General features: G+C 49.3%; 2 protein-coding genes across 2 annotated transcripts; both read right to left on the reverse strand.

The window, feature by feature from the left end:
* Positions 1-1,262: 1,262 nt before the first annotated feature.
* On the reverse strand, positions 1,263-4,123 carry TMEM91 (transmembrane protein 91). Its single transcript, XM_053474177.1, has 3 exons — positions 3,700-4,123; positions 2,009-2,152; positions 1,263-1,469 (listed from the first exon to the last, which is right to left on the reverse strand). The coding sequence occupies exons 1-3, from the start codon at positions 4,093-4,095 to the stop codon at positions 1,311-1,313; spliced, it is 699 nt and encodes a 232-aa protein (XP_053330152.1). The 5' UTR covers positions 4,096-4,123; the 3' UTR covers positions 1,263-1,310.
* Positions 4,124-14,225: 10,102 nt separating this feature from the next.
* On the reverse strand, positions 14,226-15,329 carry LOC128503965 (histidine-rich glycoprotein-like). Its single transcript, XM_053474161.1, has one exon. It carries the CDS (start codon positions 15,327-15,329, stop codon positions 14,226-14,228), a length of 1,104 nt encoding a protein of 367 aa, XP_053330136.1.
* Positions 15,330-19,010: the final 3,681 nt, after the last annotated feature.

Genomic DNA, 19,010 nt, shown 5'->3' on the forward strand with positions numbered 1-19,010 from the left:
TAACAAAAATCTAATAATTATTCAACAAAGCGTAATGAACTCAAATAACCCGATGTAACCGTTTGTTTTTGGGTTAAACGCTCGTTTCGCGTGCCGGTGTTTGCATGCAGCGGAGGCGCCGGCGGGAAATGTTATGATCCGTCCGTCACCGTAATGACACAAAACGCTGAAAACTCTGCAATATCCACAAAAACGCCATTAACTCCTCTGCCTGGCGTCTGATCCGGTGCAATAACGCAAAGTACCTCGGGCACCGGGCGGGCGCTGCGGACTACCGCCGCGTGACGGGAAAATTCACTTATTTTACGAATAGAACCGAAGATTTTAACTTTTATCCTCAATTTACAGAAACCCAGAGCCCCCCCGGCCCTCGTCTCGTCTTAGATTCAGGAGCCGTGTGTCTGTCCCATGCATGTTTAATCCCCTCGCTGTATTACCCTCTACCACCTCTGCTGGGAGGCTGTTCCAAGTATCCACCACCCTCTCAGTAAAGTCTCTAGCGTCGGATTCGGGTCTCTTTGGAGGAGGGGAAGGTTTTACCCCATCTTGAAATCGTCAGCTGATGGACCTTAAAGTACCCCAGAGGAAGTGCCTCCTGCCCCCGGGGGCGTTTAAGAAACTGACAGAATTTATTTGCGCACAGTAGGTGCCAAGACACCCGATTCTTTGGCATTAAGCCTTAACCAGGAAATATCAGGTACTCCTGTAACCCCCCCGAGGCCGGCTGAGGGGGTATATATTTCTGACACCAACCCCATCAGCAAAGCGTTCCATGCGCAGACTCTGGAACCTGTCCTGTGGTTTGATTCCGGCACTGAGGAGGCGTTGTGTGGCCCCCATGCCCCCCGAATTCAGCCGCCATTTCTTTCCTGCCGGTAAATCAGTGAACCTTTACAGAATCTCCGTTGCTGTGGAACCCAAGGGGGCGGGTTCTAGATCCGGGTTCATGGGGGCAGGGTTCGAGATCCGGGTTCTAGATTTCTTGCAAGTAAAATAGTCTGGGTTGGATGAGGTCCTTTGCCCCCCCCCCTGCCGGTGATTTAATGCCCCCCCAGTCAGTCTGGCCCCTGGTGATTTAATGCCCCCCCAGTCAGTCTGGCCCCAGGTGATTTAATGCCCCCCAGTCGGTATGGCCCCCGGTGATTTAATGCCCCCCAGTCAGTCTGGCCCCTGGTGATTTAATGCCCCCCCAGTCAGTCTGGCCCCTGGTGATTTAATGCCCCCCCAGTCAGTCTGGCCCCTGGTGATTTATTTGCCCCCCTCAGTGTTAATGTGCAGCCCGGGTGGCACGGCAGGCAGGGCTCGGCCCGTTAGGTGGGGGCTCTGTTGGACAGGTAGGAGATGAGGGCCACCACGGCCCCGATGTAGGTGCAGATCCCCAGGAAGATGGAGAGGACGGCCAGCAGGAAGGTCTGTCTGGAAGCCACACTTGCCCCGTGGTAGTCGCCTTGAGCCGAGGCTTTGTTTGTCTGTGGGGGGGGTAAGAGTGGGAACAGCGTGAGTGACGGGGGTAAGAGCGGGAACAGCGTGAGTGACGGGGGGTAAGAGCGGGAACAGCGTAAGTGACGGGGGGTAAGAGCGGGAACAGCGTGAGTGACGGGGGGGTAAGAGCGGGAACAGCGTGAGTGACGGGGGGTAAGAGCGGGAACAGCGTGAGTGACGGGGGGTAAGAGCGGGAGCAGCGTGAGTGACGGGGGGTAAGAGCGGGAACAGCGTGAGTGACGGGGGGTATCCCGCTGGACCCTGTATTACCCCAACTCTCCTACCCCCTGACCGGGGGCAACAACTCTACTATTCATACCCCAGCCCCTCCCCCACTCCCTATTAATACCCAGCCCCTACCCCACTCCCTCTTAATACCCCATACTTCCTACCCCTTATCCCAAACCCCAGATCTCTTTCATGCGTGGCACAGCGCACCGGGAGAGATTCCGCCATAAAGCGAGGCTGTCCTGTGATTGGCGTTCGCTATCTGCCCCCCGCCGGGGCAGATCCCGGCTCCTCTCACCTTCTGAGACAGGAAGAAAGCGGCGATGCCCAGGGGCCAGAAGCAGCACAGCATGGAGAAGACGGCCAGGCCCAGGTAGTCCTGGGGCAGTAAGAGGGAGAAGTGGCTCTCGCTGTCCGTGTCGCTGTCGCTCGTGGATCCGTTCTGCGGGGAGAGGGGGCACGTGAGACGGGGCGGGGGCACGTGAGACAGGGGCAGGGGCAGATCCCCCAAAACTGCCCCCCCAAAACTGCCCCATGACATGGAAGCAGACCCAGGAACCCCTAATCGAGCGGCCCCTGAGACCCCCGGAATATTAACCCTTTAATGGCCTAGCGGGAAGACTCTATGCAGTGATTCCCCAAATGGCTGTAATACCCGTCGTCATGGAAACCTTGGCTTGTCATTATTTAAAGAGGCACTCAACAGAGTCACCTGCATTCAAGCAGGGAGATCACCCATAACATACTGGGGGCAAAAACACAGAGTGGGGGTGGGGGGGTAGGAAGGAGTCAGATTGCGTGACCCCGAGAATCTGCCCCGTCACCCCGAGACTGGGGCAAAAACCCGGAGACTAAGGGGCAAACCCAGAGAGTTCCCAGATAAGAATGTCAGCTCTGCGGCCCGAGACTCGGGGAACCAGAAGCCGGGGACTTTAAATAAATAAATTCCTCCGCAATGCAGACAAATCAGGTCTTTTATTTTTATAAAAATCACCTAAAATGATCATTTCTTTTTATTACTCAAGAATTTTTTAAGCAAACGGTCAAAATTGTCTTAAAATGTCATCTAATATTTGGGGATAATATTCCAGTTACGGAACCCCTCGAGAAATTCGCCGGGGTGCAAAAAAGGGGGGGGGGATTCTTTACGGGGAATTTGGAAAAAAACATTTAAAAATCTGCCGGAAACTACAAGAAATTAAAAAAAAAACCTACAATACCTACAAAAAATGTAAATCATTTAACAAAAAAAAAGAAAGAATTTTATGATTGAAAAAATCTCATTGTTTTTGTTCAGCCGGCTGCCGCCGTCCGCGTCCGACTGAGAGCCTCGCGAGTCTCCGGCTCGCTTCTCGTTGGAACGCGTCGGGCGCAGAGCGCCGGATCTCGCTGTTTGTTTAACGACTCGCCTTCACTAATTGCAGTTCTGAAGCTTTATTGCACTTCCTTATGGTTGTTATGGTAACAATGTCTTATCATTCCGTGAATCCCCGCCTACCAACGTGACATCACTGCCAGAAAAGGCTAAGGTCCAATCACCGGACAGCTTGCACGTCATGTGACGCAGCAGCAGGCGACGGAACCAAAGGGACCGCGAGGTCCGAGAATCCACGGATTCTACCCCGGGGCAGGAAATCGCCTCACGGGTGGGGGGGGCACTTCTGTATTTGGGGTGTGGTTAGAGGCGTGGCTGGGGTATTAAAAGAAGAAGAATAGGTTTATTTATAAAGCTGTTTCTATACACATTATCGGGGCTTTTAGGGCTGTAGAACCCTGCGATCCCCTCATACCCAGCAAACATTCCTACCTCTAGAAAAGAGGGGCATCAGGGGAGGAGAGAGGGGGCATCAGGGGAGGAGAGAGGGGGCATTAGGGGAGGTGAGAGGGGCATCAGGGGAGGTGAGAGGGGCATCAGGCAGCCCTCTCTGCTATTTCTGTACCTCCCCGCACACTCACCTGTACTCGCACTCACACTTGGGGCTCACTCACCTCCATGTCTATCATGTCGTCTTCAGTGGGGTCGCAGGACACGGTGTGAATGCCCTTCTCTGGGGGGTAAATCAGTCTTTTGTGGGCGTCGGGGCTGTCCTGGGAATCTACAAACGTGGTCTCTATGTAGTCTTTGCCCCGCCACATCCGGGGGTCCGCTGCCCTCCAGAACGCCAGCTCGGCCAGCCGCCCCCCCCCCAGCTCCACGGTGGGATGAAGGCTCCCGGGGTCCAGGAACTGGTGGCGGAGATCTGCCCCAGGAGGGGCCCGGTGGGGGAGGCATTTCCAAATCAGATCCCCCCCTCCTTCAGTGTCTTTCGAGAGAAGGGGGGTCAGCATCCCCCCTCCCAGTGACTTGTCCAGCAGGGGGTGCTGCAGCTCCTGGAGGCACTCCATGGCAGACACGGGGTTAATGCGGCCCGGGGGCAGCCATTCCTCCTCTGCTGTGTTACCCGCACTCACAAGTGTCTTAAAGCATCAGAGTGTAAGCTCCTGCGTCAAGGCGGTCACACTCACTGCATTATCCATCCTAGAGTCGGATTCCCCAAGTCTGCATGTCTTGGTCCTGACAAAGCTTTTCGGATCGTAAGCTCTTGAGGCAACAGGAGAATTTTCTTATCGTTGATCTTTACGTTTAATCTCCTGCAGGGAATGGACGTGAGAACGGCGTTAACCGGATCTGCCCCTCCCTCTGTGGGGCGACGGACAGAGGGGAGCTGTAGGTTGGGCCCCCGCAGCCCCGGTATTTGCACGAATAATAATAATGGTAACTTTAGGAAAACGGAATGGAGGGACGGGCAAAGGATGAGAGAGGGAGGAGTGTGAGTGGAGGAATCGGGGTGTGAGTGGAGGAATGGGGATGAGTGCAGGAATCGGGGTGATTGGAGGAATCGGTTGAGTGTGGAGGAATCGGGGTGAGTGGAGGAATCGGTGTGAGTGCAGGAATCGGGGTGAGTGTGAGTGGAAGAATGGGGTGAGGATCTAGGGGAGAGACTTATGGGGCGCGTTGTATGTACAGTATACTGTGTAGATGAGTATTTTTGGCAGTGGGGAGCGACCTTGTCCCCGGGGCAGCCCTGTGGGGGGCAGGAGGGGTAATCTGTCAGTCACAGGCAGTGAGCGGCGGGGTAATAAAATATTTAAAGGCTTTTAGTGCAGCTGTCAGCGTGACGGACGCTCTGATTCCCGCTCCGTCTGTGCGAGGAACTGCCGACAGTCACACTACATCCATCTCGCTGACAGCAGCGCGTGGAGCCGGATCCCACTCACACACGGAGCTCCAACACAGGGGGTATCGCTCGCACACGGGGGGGGTCTCGCTCCAACACAGGGGGTCTCACTCTAACACAGGGGCTCTCGCTCCCACATGGAGGTCTCGCTCCCACACGGAGGTCTCGCTCCATAACTGGGGGATCTCACCCCCACACAGGGGTCCCCCTCATCACTGTGAGATACTGGGAAATCTGCCCATTATTGCGCTTATTCCTTCACTCATACTCACCCTATACCTCCATTCACACTCACCCCCATTCCTACACCCATACTCACCCCCATTCATACCAACCCTACTCCTAAACTCTCTCTAAGCTCATTGTTCACTCCCATCCCTACACTCTTACTCACCCCCATTGCTCCTTTTACACTCACCTCCATACCTCCATTCATACTTACCTCCACTCCTCTACTCGCCCATTTAGGCGCACTCCCTCCCATTCCTGCACTCATATTCACCCTTTTCCTCCATTCACGCTCATCTTCATTCCCTTACGTCCAAGAAGACATGATGTCATACTTACTGGCATCCGTTTGCAAAGCACATGGGGTATGTTTGGAAGAGAGGAGGGGGCCGGATTAATGAGAGGGCAATTCATCCAGGGGCATCATTAATCAGGGGCGATCATTGCTAATGACATTCAGTGTTAGGGGAAGAGTGTGATGAGTGAGTGTAGCGATGGGAGGGAGAGGGGCGAGACACAGATGGGGTATGGAGGAGAAGACATGGGGGACACCAAAAATACTTTGCATAGGGTTCAATTCTAGGTTAACTATTTACTGGCCAGATGACAACCCAAGTGACGTGCCCGATATGTATGGTGCTGTTACCCCCCCCAGGCCTTCCATGGGGTAGTTATGGGTGCAGAGAGGTAAAAGCCATCAGCAATAAAGGATTTGAAGGCATGAAAGTGTTAAAATGAGGCCCCCTGAGGCATGGACTCTGTCGATACATTGCTGTGCTGCCCCGCTGGGGGGTAATACGGGGCGGTGTCTGCGGCCGGGGCAGGCCCCGTAACCAGCTTCACCCAGAGCACCCCAAGTATACCTGCCATCTGCCCCCAACCTGGAGGGCCGTCTTGCCCCTTTTACCCATTGTTACCCCTCTTGCAGCAGGCGCGGCTCATGTTTTAGCGCAATCCCCTCTCTCGCTGTGGAAAAGACCCCAATGGCAGCATCTCAATCCCCCCGAGCGGAAGATTGAAATGTATAATGGAGCCTCACGCGGCGGCTGCACCCCTCCCCCGAGCCCTAAATCAAAGGGTAGCGTAGGTGGCGGGATGGGGGCCGCTGCCAGGATATGCCTCATTTTGCTCTAATCTTTTTAAACGTTTCGCTTTAGGAAGAGACCTACGAGGCTTCTTTAACCCCGTCTCTGGGAATAGCTCGTCCTCGTACTATATCACATCTCTGAACCTGCGCAGCTTCTTATGGAACGAAGGAAAAAAAGGGAAAAAATCCAATTAATTGTTACTATTCTTAACCGCACGTCCGCGGGGGCTCTGTGAGCGCTGGGGGCGAGAGAGAAGCGTGCGGACCCCTCGCCTCCACACATGAGCTGCTCGCGGCTCTGTCACGTACACAGCCATATGTCAGCGCGGCTCGTTATCACCTGCGTGCGATAAGCCAGCACCTGGTGCCTTATTACATCGCCCTGTAATACAGAGTAATGATGACCCAACCTCTGGGTGCCTTATTACATCTCCCTGTAATACAGAATCACGATAACCAAACCCCTGGTGCCTTATTACATCTCCCTGTAATACAGAATCACGATAACCAAACCTCTGGTGCCTTATTACATCTCCCTGTAATACAGAATCACGATAACCCAGCACCTGGTGCCTTATTACATCGCCCTGTAATACAGAATCACGATAACCCAGCACCTGGTGCCTTATTACATCGCCCTGTAATACAGAATCAGGATAACCCAGCACCTGGTGCCTTATTACTTCTCCCTGTAATACAGAATCACGATAACCCAGCACCTGGTGCCTTATTACATCTCCCTGTAATACAGAATCACGATAACCCAGCACCTGGTGCCTTATTACATCGCCCTGTAATACAGAATCACGATAACCCAGCACCTGGTGCCTTATTACATCGCCCTGTAATACAGAATCACGATAACCCAGCACCTGGTGCCTTATTACATCGCCCTGTAATACAGAATCAGGTTAACCCAGCACCTGGTGCCTTATTACATCGCCCTGTAATACAGAATCACGATAACCAAACCCCTGGTGCCTTATTACATCTCCCTGTAATACAGAATCACGATAACCAAACCTCTGGTGCCTTATTACATCTCCCTGTAATACAGAATCACGATAACCCAGCACCTGGTGCCTTATTACATCGCCCTGTAATACAGAATCACGATAACCCAGCACCTGGTGCCTTATTACATCGCCCTGTAATACAGAATCAGGATAACCCAGCACCTGGTGCCTTATTACTTCTCCCTGTAATACAGAATCACGATAACCCAGCACCTGGTACCTTATTACATCTCCCTGTAATACAGAATCACGATAACCCAGAACCTGATGCCTTATTACATCGCCCTGTAATACAGAGTAATGTTAACCCAAGCCCAGGGTGCCTTATTACATCGCCCTGTAATACAGAATCACGATAACCCAGCACCTGGTGCCTTATTACATCGCCCTGTAATACAGAGTAATGATGACCCAACCTCTGGGTGCCTTATTACTTCTCCCTGTAATACAGAATCACGATAACCCAGCACCTGGTGCCTTATTACATCGCCCTGTAATACAGAATCACGATAACCCAGCACCTGGTGCCTTATTACATCTCCCTGTAATACAGAATCACGATAACCCAGCACCTGGTGCCTTATTACATCGCCCTGTAATACAGAATCAGGATAACCCAGCACCTGGTGCCTTATTACATCTCCCTGTAATACAGAATCCCGATAACGTAATAGAGAGTAATGATAACCCGACACCTGGTGCCTTATTGCCTGCCATGGATAATATATGAACGAGTAATAATATATAAGGGGTTGCCCCCTGCTGTTACCCCGGGGTGTATGCAGTAAGGGGTGCCCCTGCTGTTACCCCGGGGTGTATGCAGTAAAGGATGCCCCTGCTGTTACCCCGGCGTGTATGCAGTAAGGGATGCCCCTGCTGTTACCCCGGCGTGTATGCAGTAAGGGTTGCCCCCTGCTGTTACCCCGGTGTGTATGCAGTAAGGCATGCCCCTGCTGTTACCCCGGTGTGTATGCAGTAAGGGTTGCCCCCTGCTGTTACCCCGGCGTGTATGCAGTAAGGGGTGCCCCTGCTGTTACCCCGGGGTGTATGCAGTAAAGGATGCCCCTGCTGTTAACCCGGCGTGTATGCAGTAAAGGATGCCCCTGCTGTTAACCCGGCGTGTATGCAGTAAGGGGTGCCCCTGCTGTTACCCCGGGGTGTATGCAGTAAAGGATGCCCCTGCTGTTAACCCGGCGTGTATGCAGTAAGGGGTGCCTCTGCTGTTACCCCGGGGTGTATGCAGTAAAGGATGCCCCTGCTGTTACCCCGGCGTGTATGCAGTAAAGGATGCCCCTGCTGTTACCCCGGCGTGTATGCAGTAAGGGGGGCCCTGCGCCTGCACTCTGAGTAAGGGTCCCCTTCGCTGCTCACGTTCACCGTTCATTATAATGACAGAGACTCCGCGAGCCGAGACGCTCATCGAGTGATTAATACCCCATAATACACTGAGAGCAGGGCACTGATGGATGGGGCAGAGGGAAGAGAGGGAGGGGGCAGAATTAGTGAGATGGGGTGCAGGCTGGAGGGGAGGCAGAGAGGGGCATTTAGGAAAGTGACAAAATGGGTGGGAATGGGTGATGGTGAGACAAAGACAGATTGCAAGCTCTGCAGCTGAGAAGCCTCCAGCTATGGGGAAGATACACAAGAGAGGCATACTCAGTGAGCAAACGGGGTAAACAAAGTGAGAGGAGTCACTGAGTGGGGGTCACAGCACTCAGTGAGTTGGGGGGTCACAGGACTCAGTAAGTTGGGGGTCACAGCACTCAGTGAGTGGGGGGGTCACAGGACTCAGTAAGTGGGGGGGTCACAGCATTCATTATTGGTAAAATATGGATGCCACGAACTGCCATCAGCAGACAATAGATTTTAACCCCTTCTGCATGCACTGGGGCCGGTTATATCCTCGCGATATACTCTGTATGTATTAACGTTCACCTGGGGGGGGCTGGGATTTAAATGGAAAATTTGGGGCATTTTATTAAAATCAAATAATGGAAATAAAATTCAGGACAAAGAAGGGGAGATTCTAATCCCAGCGGCTGGAGAGACCCTCGGCCCCCGTATAACACCCAACGACCACGATACAAAGTAACAAAACGCCAGAAAAATGGGATTTAAAGATCCCTCATTTTGGAAACAGTTTGAAGATAAAGCCGTTCCGGTGCAAACTGCTTAATCTGGAGCAATCACCATAGAAACCATTTGAAAGCTTCTCTGATTCCCTCCAGATTTGGTGCAGCCGGTATGTCGGTGATAAAGTGGTGGGTACAGGGAACGGTGCATCATCCGCCTGTGTCCATTACAATGCAGAAGAGTAGCGGCAGGGGAGCGGATCATTTCATTGTAACAGAGAATATAAGGGTCTGGGGGTCTCAGAAAGTGGGGTGCATTTTGCCCCATGAGTTCTTGGGGTAGGGACCTGGGGTGGCTGTAGGGGGCAAGTGGTTTAGGAGGAATGACTTGGATCTGAGGGTATCGAGGGTTTGGGTTCACCTGGTGTGGCCCCCGGCGGGGGTGGTAGTGGGGTACATGCAGCCCTAATGCCCTGTCCCCCCCTCACCTTGAGGCATCTTGAGGTCTGGTCCTGCGAGTCAGGCAGAGATGTGTCCCTCTATACATCCTCTGCCAGCAAAGAGACGAGGAGGAGAGACGGAGAGACGGAGGGAGGGATGGAGAGAGAGAGGAGGCTGTGATAGTAGAGCTAACCCCTTCCTGCCCGGTGCACAGGGACTCCGTACCGCAAGCAGCCGGGGAGCTCCTGCCCCTGGGGTACGGGGCATGGGGGGCAGATTATTCTCCCTCCGGCGACAGGAATCGCATCTCCAGCTCTGCGATCCCAGCAAAAAAATCTACCCTGAACAAGGTCAAAAAAGTTCCACCACCAAGGGGTTAATTACCCCCTCCCAATCCTCTCTATTTAATCCCCTTGTAATCCACATGTCGGGCACTTTGTTCCCCTCTGGACAGATGTGGGGCATTTACAGAGTGTCCTCGCTTAACATCCTCCAAAGCCTCTCATTCGGTGACCTCTGCAATAAAATACTGCACCTGGTGGCCCCAAGGGCCCCGGCCCTCAGACATATCACTCAAATTAGTACCTAGTGGCCCTAAGAGGCACCGGCCCTCAGACACATAACTCAAATTAGTACCTAGTGGCCCTAAGAGGCACCGGCCCTCAGACACATAACTCAAATTAGCACCTGGTGGCCCTAAGAGGGTCTGACTCTTAAAAGGCATCTTAATATGATGTCATTTTCCAAAAACATTTCGGCAAATACCAGCCTTTCCCTGCCGTCGAAATAAAAACCAGGTCACCGGTGGGTCCACATCCCCCTGCAACACCTGCAGCACCCATATAGGGCCGCCGCTGGCCTGTGCAAAGAACAAGAAATCGTCTGATAAGAAGCAAAAAGGGTTAATTACAGTAAGAGCGGCAAAGATGTTCAATCCGTTCCCCACAGATCCAAAAGATGCCTTTATACATACGGGCCGGAGAGTATATAATATATAATATGAGGAATATACAGGATATAACGGGTTATAAGGACGGGATTAGTTATACGGGGGGAGAGTATATAATATATAATATGAGGAATATACAGGATATAACGGGTTAAAAGGACGGGGTTAGTTATACGGGGGGAGAGTATATAATATATAATATGAGGAATATACAGGATATAACGGGTTATAAGGACGGGATTAGTTATACGGCCGGAGAGTATATAATATATAATATGAGGAATATACAGGGATAAAACGGGTTATAAGGACGGGATTAGTTATACGGCCGGAGAGTATATAATATATAATATGAGGAATATACAGGATATAACGGGTTATAAGGACGGGATTAGTTATACGGCCGGAGAGTATATAATATATAATATGAGGAATATACAGGGATATAACGGGTTATAAGGATGGGATTAGTTATACGGCCGGAGAGTATATAATATATAATATGAGGAATATACAGGTATATAATGGGTTATAAGGACGGGATTAGTTATACGGCCGGAGAGTATTTAATATATAATATGAAGAATATACAGGGATATAACGGGTTATAAGGACGGGATAAGTTATAGGGCCGGAGAGTATATAATATATAATATGAGGAATATACAGGATATAACGGGTTATAAGGACGGGATAAGTTATAGGGCCGGAGAGTATATAATATATAATATGAGGAATATACAGGGATGTAACAGGTTATAAGGACGGGATTAGTTATACGGGGGGAGAGTATATAATATATAATATGAGGAATATACAGGGATATAACGGGTTATAAGGACGGGATTAGTTATACGGCCGGAGAGTATATAATATATAATATGAGGAATATACAGGGATATAACGGGTTATAAGGACGGGATTAGTTATACGGCCGGAGAGTAAATATAATATAATATGAGGAATATACAGGGATATAACGGGTAATAAGGGTGGGATTAGTTATACGGCCGGAGAGTATATAATATATAATATGAGGAATATACAGGGATATAACGGATTATAAGGACGGGATTAGTTATACGGCCGGAAAGTATATAATATAATATAATATGAGGGATATACAGGATATAACGGGTTATAAGGACGGGATTAGTTATACAGCCGGAGAGTATATAATATATAATATGAGGAATATACAGGGATATAACAGGTTATAAGGACGGGATTAGTTATACGGCCGGAGAGTATATAATATGAGGAATATACAGGATATAACGGGTTATAAGGACGGGATTAGTTATACGGGGGAGAGTATATAATATATAATATGAGGAATATACAGGATATAACGGGTTATAAGGACGGGATTAGTTATACGGGGGAGAGTATATTATATATAATATGAGGAATATACAGGATATAACGGGTTATAAGGACGGGATTAGTTATACGGGGGGAGAGTATATAATATATAATATGAGGAAGATACAGAGATATAACGGGTTATAAGGACGGGGTTAGTTATACGGCCGGAGAGTATATAATATATAATATGAGGAATATACAGGATATAACGGGTTATAAGGACGGGATTAGTTATACGGGCCGGAGAGTATATAATATATAATATGAGGAATATACAGGGATATAACGGGTTATAAGGACGGGATTAGTTATACGGCCGGAGAGTATATAATATATAATATGAGGAATATACAGGGATATAACGGGTTATAAGGATGGGATTAGTTATACGGCCGGAGAGTATATAATATATAATATGAGGGATATACAGGATATAACGGGTTATAAGGACGGGATTAGTTATACAGCCGGAGAGTATATAATATATAATATGAGGAATATACAGGGATATAACGGGTTATAAGGACGGGATTAGTTATACGGCCGGAGAGTATATAATATGAGGAATATACAGGATATAACGGGTTATAAGGACGGGATTAGTTATACGGGGGAGAGTATATAATATATAATATGAGGAATATACAGGATATAACGGGTTATAAGGACGGGATTAGTTATACGGTCGGAGAGTATATAATATATAATATGAGGAATATACAGGATATAACGGGTTATAAGGACGAGATTAGTTATACGGGGGGAGAGTATATTATATATAATATGAGGAATATACAGGATATAACGGGTTATAAGGACGGGATTAGTTATACGGGGGGAGAGTATATAATATATAATATGAGGAATATACAGGGATATAACGGGTTATAAGGACGGGGTTAGTTATACGGCCGGAGAGTATATAATATATAATATGAGGAATATACAGGATATAACGGGTTATAAGGACGGGATTAGTTATACAGCCGGAGAGTATATAATATATAATATGAGGAATATACAGGGATATAACGGGTTATAAGGACGGGATTAGTTATACGGCCGGAGAGTATATAATATGAGGAATATACAGGATATAACGGGTTATAAGGACGGGATTAGTTATACGGGGGAGAGTATATAATATATAATATGAGGAATATACAGGATATAACGGGTTATAAGGACGGGATTAGTTATACGGTCGGAGAGTATATAATATATAATATGAGGAATATACAGGATATAACGGGTTATAAGGACGGGATTAGTTATACGGGGGGAGAGTATATAATATATAATATGAGGAATATACAGGATATAACGGGTTATAAGGACGGGATTAGTTATACGGGGGGAGAGTATATAATATATAATATGAGGAATATACAGGGATATAACGGGTTATAAGGACGGGGTTAGTTATATAATATGAGGAATATACAGGGATATAACGGGTTATAAGGATGGGATTAGTTATACGGCCGGAGAGTATATAATATATAATATGAGGAATATACAGGGATATAACGGGTTATAAGGACGGGATTAGTTATACGGGACGGAGAGTATATAATATATAATATGAGGAATATACAGGATATAATGGGTTATAAGGACGGGATTAGTTATACGGCCGGAGAGTATATAATATATAATATGAGGAATATACAGGGATATAACGGGTTATAAGGACGGGATTAGATATACATTATGGGGCTTTTATGTTATTCTCTCCCAGCCTGGGGCACGTTGATGTTGAGAGACACTGTCCCTTTAAGAGGTCACTGTGACAACGTCGTGAGATTACTCTCTCTCACGCTCTAATAGCCAGATATGTTCCTCTTGCGTGTCTCGCACACCTGTCCCCATTCCTGCCCCTCATCTATTATCTCTGCACACACACATGCGGTGCGCGGGGCTGTGAGCGCTCAGATAAAGCCACATCGGTCTCCGGAGACCGTGCTATGTGAGCGCAGACTGCGCCGCCTAGTACCTCCATGTTACACACAGAGAACAATTAAACTATCATAGATTGGATGGGGCACGGAGCGCTTCAGGGGGCTAAAATATCACGCAGGGGCAACAAGGCAATAACACAAGGACCGAGGTAAAAAGGCAAAATCACAGGAGGCACTAGGGCAAAAAGGCATAATAATAACAAGCACAGTACTGGGGCAATAAGGCAATATCATAGCAATCAGATAATGAGGGGCAGTAATGTCTGTGGTAACGAGACACAGGGCAGTAATGTCTGTGGTAACGAGACACGGGGTAGTAATGTCTGTGGTAATGAGACACGGGGCAGTAATGTCTGTGGTATCGAGACATGGTGCAGTAATGTCTGTGATAACGAGACACGGGGCAATAATGTCTGTGGTAACGAGACACGGGGCAGTAATGTCTGTGGTAACGAGACACGGGGCAGTAATGTCTGTGGTAACGAGACACGGGGCAGTAATGTCTGTGGTAACGAGACACGGGGCAGTAATGTCTGTGGTAACGAGACACGGGGCAGTAATGTCTGTGGTAACGAGACACGGGGCAGTAATGTCTGTGGTAACGAGACACGGGGCAGTGATGTCTGTGGTAATGAGACACGGGGCAGTAATGTCTGTGGTAACGAGACACGGGGCAGTGATGTCTGTGGTAACGAGACACGGGGCAGTAATGTCTGTGGTAATGAGACACGGGGCAGTAATGTCTGTGGTAACGAGACACGGGGCAGTAATGTCTGTGGTAACGAGACACGGGGCAGTAATGTCTGTGGTAACGAGACACGGGGCAGTGATGTCTGTGGTAACGAGACACGGGGCAGTAATGTCTGTGGTAATGAGACACGGGGCAGTAATGTCTGTGGTAACGAGACACGGGGCAGTAATGTCTGTGGTAATGAGACACGGGGCAATAATGTCTGTGGTAACGAGACACGGGGCAGTGATGTCTGTGGTAACGAGTCACGGGGCAGTGATGTCTGTGGTAATGAGACACGGGGCAGTAATGTCTGTGGTAACGAGACACGGGGCAGTAATGTCTGTGGTAATGAGACACGGGGCAGTAATGTCTGTGGTAACGAGACACGGGGCAGTAATATCTGTGGTAACGAGACACGGGGCAGTAATGTCTGTGGTAATGAGACACGGGGCAGTGATGTCTGTGGTAATGAGACACAGGGCAGGAAGGCAGTTCAGTGGCAGAAGTTGTGCTGATTGTAATCACTGTAATTACTGTGGGGGCCATCGTTCTGTATAATGGGGGCCGCGGTAATGGCGTCGTCCTCATTAAGCGCATTGTCTGCGGGTTCATTTAACATTCAGAAAACACTCGGGGTAAAGATTGGCAGCTGCCCCTGAGCATGCGCGAGGGTAATTAGCGCTATATATATATATATATATATATACAGCGTGATATGCTGCATGCTCTCTCTCCCCCCCCGTCCATCGGGGCACTAAGATGCTCTGCTATTTCTATATATAAAGAAGAGACCAGCCGAGGCAGCTCACGGGGGTGGGAAGCTGATGGAGGCATCATGTTGTCATGGCAACTGAAGTTCAAGGGCATTTAGGGAGGGTGAAGGAGGCATTTTAAGGCATTGTGAGGTGTGAGAGACGGGGGAGAATGGGGTATATAAAGGGGATGAGGGTACAAGGGGCATCTGGGGTAGATGGGGAGAGTGGGCAGACGGGAGAGATAGGGGTACATGGAGAGGGGGAGTAGCAGGCTGTTTGGCGGAGTAGCAGGCTGGGTATTAGGGGGTTTATGTTGTGGAGTGGGGTCCCCGTGGCCCCGCAGACTGTCCGCTTCCGTATTTCCCCGCCAGGGGCAGGTGGTGTGAGTTGGGGCTGAGTGGTTGTTGAGGGTCTGTTGTGCAGATAAGTGACATATTTATCCGCTGGAGGACCGATTATTACCGATAGAGACTGCTAATCACGGCCTCCACTCCAGCCTCCAGCAGCTGCGAGACCTCTTATCATAATCCATAAATCACACACTGCTAGAGAGGGGAGAGAGAGACAGAGAGAGAGAGAGAGAGAGAGAGAGGGGGGGGGGGGAAGGGAAAGAGAGAGGGGAGGGAGAGAGAGACACAGAGAGGGAGACACAGAGAGAGAGGGGGAAAGGGAAAGAGAGAGGGGGAGGGAGAGAGAGAGAGGTGGGAAAGGGAGAGAGAGAGCGGGGGAAGGGACAGAGAGAGACAGAGGGGGAGAGAGAGACAGAGAGAGGGAGAGAGCAAGGGAGAGAGAGAGGGGGGAGGGAGAGAGAGAGACAGAGAGAGGGAGAGACACAGAGAGAGAGGGGGGAAAAGAAAGAGAGGGAGAGAGAGAGGTGGGAAAGGGAGAGAGAGAGCGGGGGAAGGGACAGAGAGACAGAGAGAGGGGGAGAGAGAGACAGAGAGAGGGAGAGAGCAAGGGAGAGAGAGAGGGGGAGGGAGAGAGAGGGAGAGACAGAGAGAGAGAGAGGGAGAGAGAGAGAGAGCGGGGGAAGGGAGAGAGAGAGACAGAGAGAGGAGGAGAGAGAGAGAGGTGGGAGGGAGAGAGAGAGGGGGGAGTGGGACTGTTGCCGCGTCTCGGGGGTCTCCGCGTTCGATGTGATGCCGCGTTGTACTGTAACGATCCCGCTAATTAAATAAATGTCAATTATATGCAAATTAAGAGCACTTCATTAAGGGTTTAACGACATGTTGATTTGCTGATCCCCGAGCGGCGGGGGAGACACGCAGTTCCTAGAGGTTTGTCCTGCAGGGTCTGGTGTTCCTAGAGGTTTGCAGATAAAGGCCTCTTCTCTTAAAAATAAACGTCATTTTACTGGTAATAAATACCCCCGGAGTGGCCCCTGCGGCCCCCGCAAACCCCCGGCTGCCAATCTCCTATTTCTCAGCCAAAATCTTTTTATGTTCCTTTTATTCGATCCTCGTCGCCTCTCGGCTGCTTTTATTTTCTTAAAAGGTTGTGAAAGCCTTTAATGGAACAATATATCAGCCGGAAGGAGAGAGAGACACGGAGAGAGGGAGAGAGAGAGAGACATGGAGAGAGAGACACGGAGAAAGGGAGAGACACGGAGAAAGGGAGAGAGACACAGAGAGAGGGAGAGACACGGAGAAAGGGAGAGAGACACAGAGAGAGGGAGAGACACGGAGAAAGGGAGAGAGAGAGACACGGAGAGAGAGACACAGAGAAAGGGAGAGACACAGAGAAAGGGAAAGAGACACAGAGAGAGGGAGAGAGAGACACGGAGAAAGGGAGAGAGAGAGACACGGAGAGAGAGAGAGACACAGAGAAAGGGAGAGAGAGAGACACGGAGAGAGTGAGAGACACGGAGAGAGGGAGAGAGAGAGACACGGAGAGAGAGACACGGAGAAAGGGAGAGAGAGAGACACGGAGAGAGGGAGAGTGAGAGAGACACAGAGAGAGAGAGAGAGAGACACGGAGAGAGAGAGAGAGACACGGAGAGAGGGAGAGAAAGAGAGAGAGACAGAGAGACACGGAGAGAATGACAGAGAGAGAGAAACCGATAGAGAGAAAGACAGAGACTGAGGGACAGAGAGAGAAACCAAGAGTGACTGAGAGAGAGAGAGACAGAGAGAGAGACAGAGACAGAGATACAAAGACAGAGACTGAGGGACAGAGAGAGAAACCAAGAGAGACTGAGAGAGAGAGAGAGAGAGAGAGAGACAGAGACTGAGGGACGGGGAGAAACAAAGACCAAGAGTGAGAGACAGACAAAGATAGAGACTGAGGGACAGAGAGAGAGAAACCGAGAGAGAGAGAGAGAGACAGAGACAGAGACAGAGACTGAGGGACAGAGAGAGAGAGAGACAGAGAGAGACAAAGACAGAGACTGAGGGACAGAGAGAGAAAAACCGAGAGAGAGAGACCAAGAGAAAGAGAGAGAGACAGAGACTGAGGGAGATTTCAGAGATTTCCGCAGTAATGAGATGTTTTTCGGGGGGGGGCAGATTCTCAGGGTCTTTACCCCAAACTCATGCCCCAGTCTTTAGAGCGCAGACTCCTCTTCTTGAGGTCTCGCTTTAGTAACCAACAGCCCTTTGAGTCCTGTGTTCCTACACGCGAACGCCATTAACCCTTCCCATCCCCCGTAATATTGGTCTGGAAGTCCCGGAGATTGAAATGTCAGCGTTTTGGCGCGGAGTCCATTTAATTAACTGAGTGACCCGACGCGGCCGCCAAATTATTATTTCATTTATTACAAGAAATACGGAAAAGGAGGGGTTTCCCGATAAATTCATTTACCGCCCGCCGCTTAACCGGCCCTCGTGACCTCATATACAGTATATATATATACAGCGGCGGACCGCTGACCCTGAGCGGATTCCCCATCCCTACTGCCCTTACTGTAAATAATAATAATAATAAAGAAATAATCAATTTAATTGTAAATAAACGTTTCACCCGTTATGTTCTGCGGGAAATCCCAAAACAATCTTTTCTCAGCCCAAACTCATAACTAAAAATATTCCTTTTATTTTAAATAACTTTCATCCCTGAATCCTTTCCAATTTCTTAATGTATTTTGTGGATCGCTGCCCGATATGGATTTCACATTAAAGACGAGACATCAAAAAACATTTTACATCTTTTCCGAAAAAAGCTAAAATCTGCAAAAATCTGAAATGTAATGAAATTCTCTGAGGTGGACTCATGCGCGCTAATACTGTGTCTCCCCCCCAGCGCTGTATACAGTAATATAACCCACAGCGCTGTATACAGTAATATAACCCCCAGTGCTGTATACAGTAATATAACCCCCAGCGCTGTATACAGTAATATAACCCCCAGCGCTGTATACAGTAATATAACCCCCAGCCCTGTATACAGTAATATAACCCCCCAGCGCTGTATACAGTAATATACCCCCAGCGCTGTATACAGTAATATAATCCCCAGCACTGTATACAGTAATATA

Source organism: Spea bombifrons, chromosome 8 (assembly GCF_027358695.1).
Source record: "Spea bombifrons isolate aSpeBom1 chromosome 8, aSpeBom1.2.pri, whole genome shotgun sequence".
In the NCBI taxonomy this organism is placed as follows: domain Eukaryota; kingdom Metazoa; phylum Chordata; class Amphibia; order Anura; family Pelobatidae; genus Spea; species Spea bombifrons.

Coding starts and splice junctions, on each gene's coding strand:
- TMEM91 (XM_053474177.1), bottom strand. CDS start 4,095: ATGGAGTGCCTCCAGGAGCTGCAGCACCCCCTGCTGGACAAGTCACTG. Junction 2,153..3,699: donor ACGACATGATAGACATGGAG/GTGAGTGAGCCC, acceptor CTCTCCCCGCAG/AACGGATCCACGAGCGACAG. Junction 1,470..2,008: donor CTTTCTTCCTGTCTCAGAAG/GTGAGAGGAGCC, acceptor CCCCCCCCACAG/ACAAACAAAGCCTCGGCTCA.
- LOC128503965 (XM_053474161.1), bottom strand. CDS start 15,329: ATGGCCCCCACAGTAATTACAGTGATTACAATCAGCACAACTTCTGCC.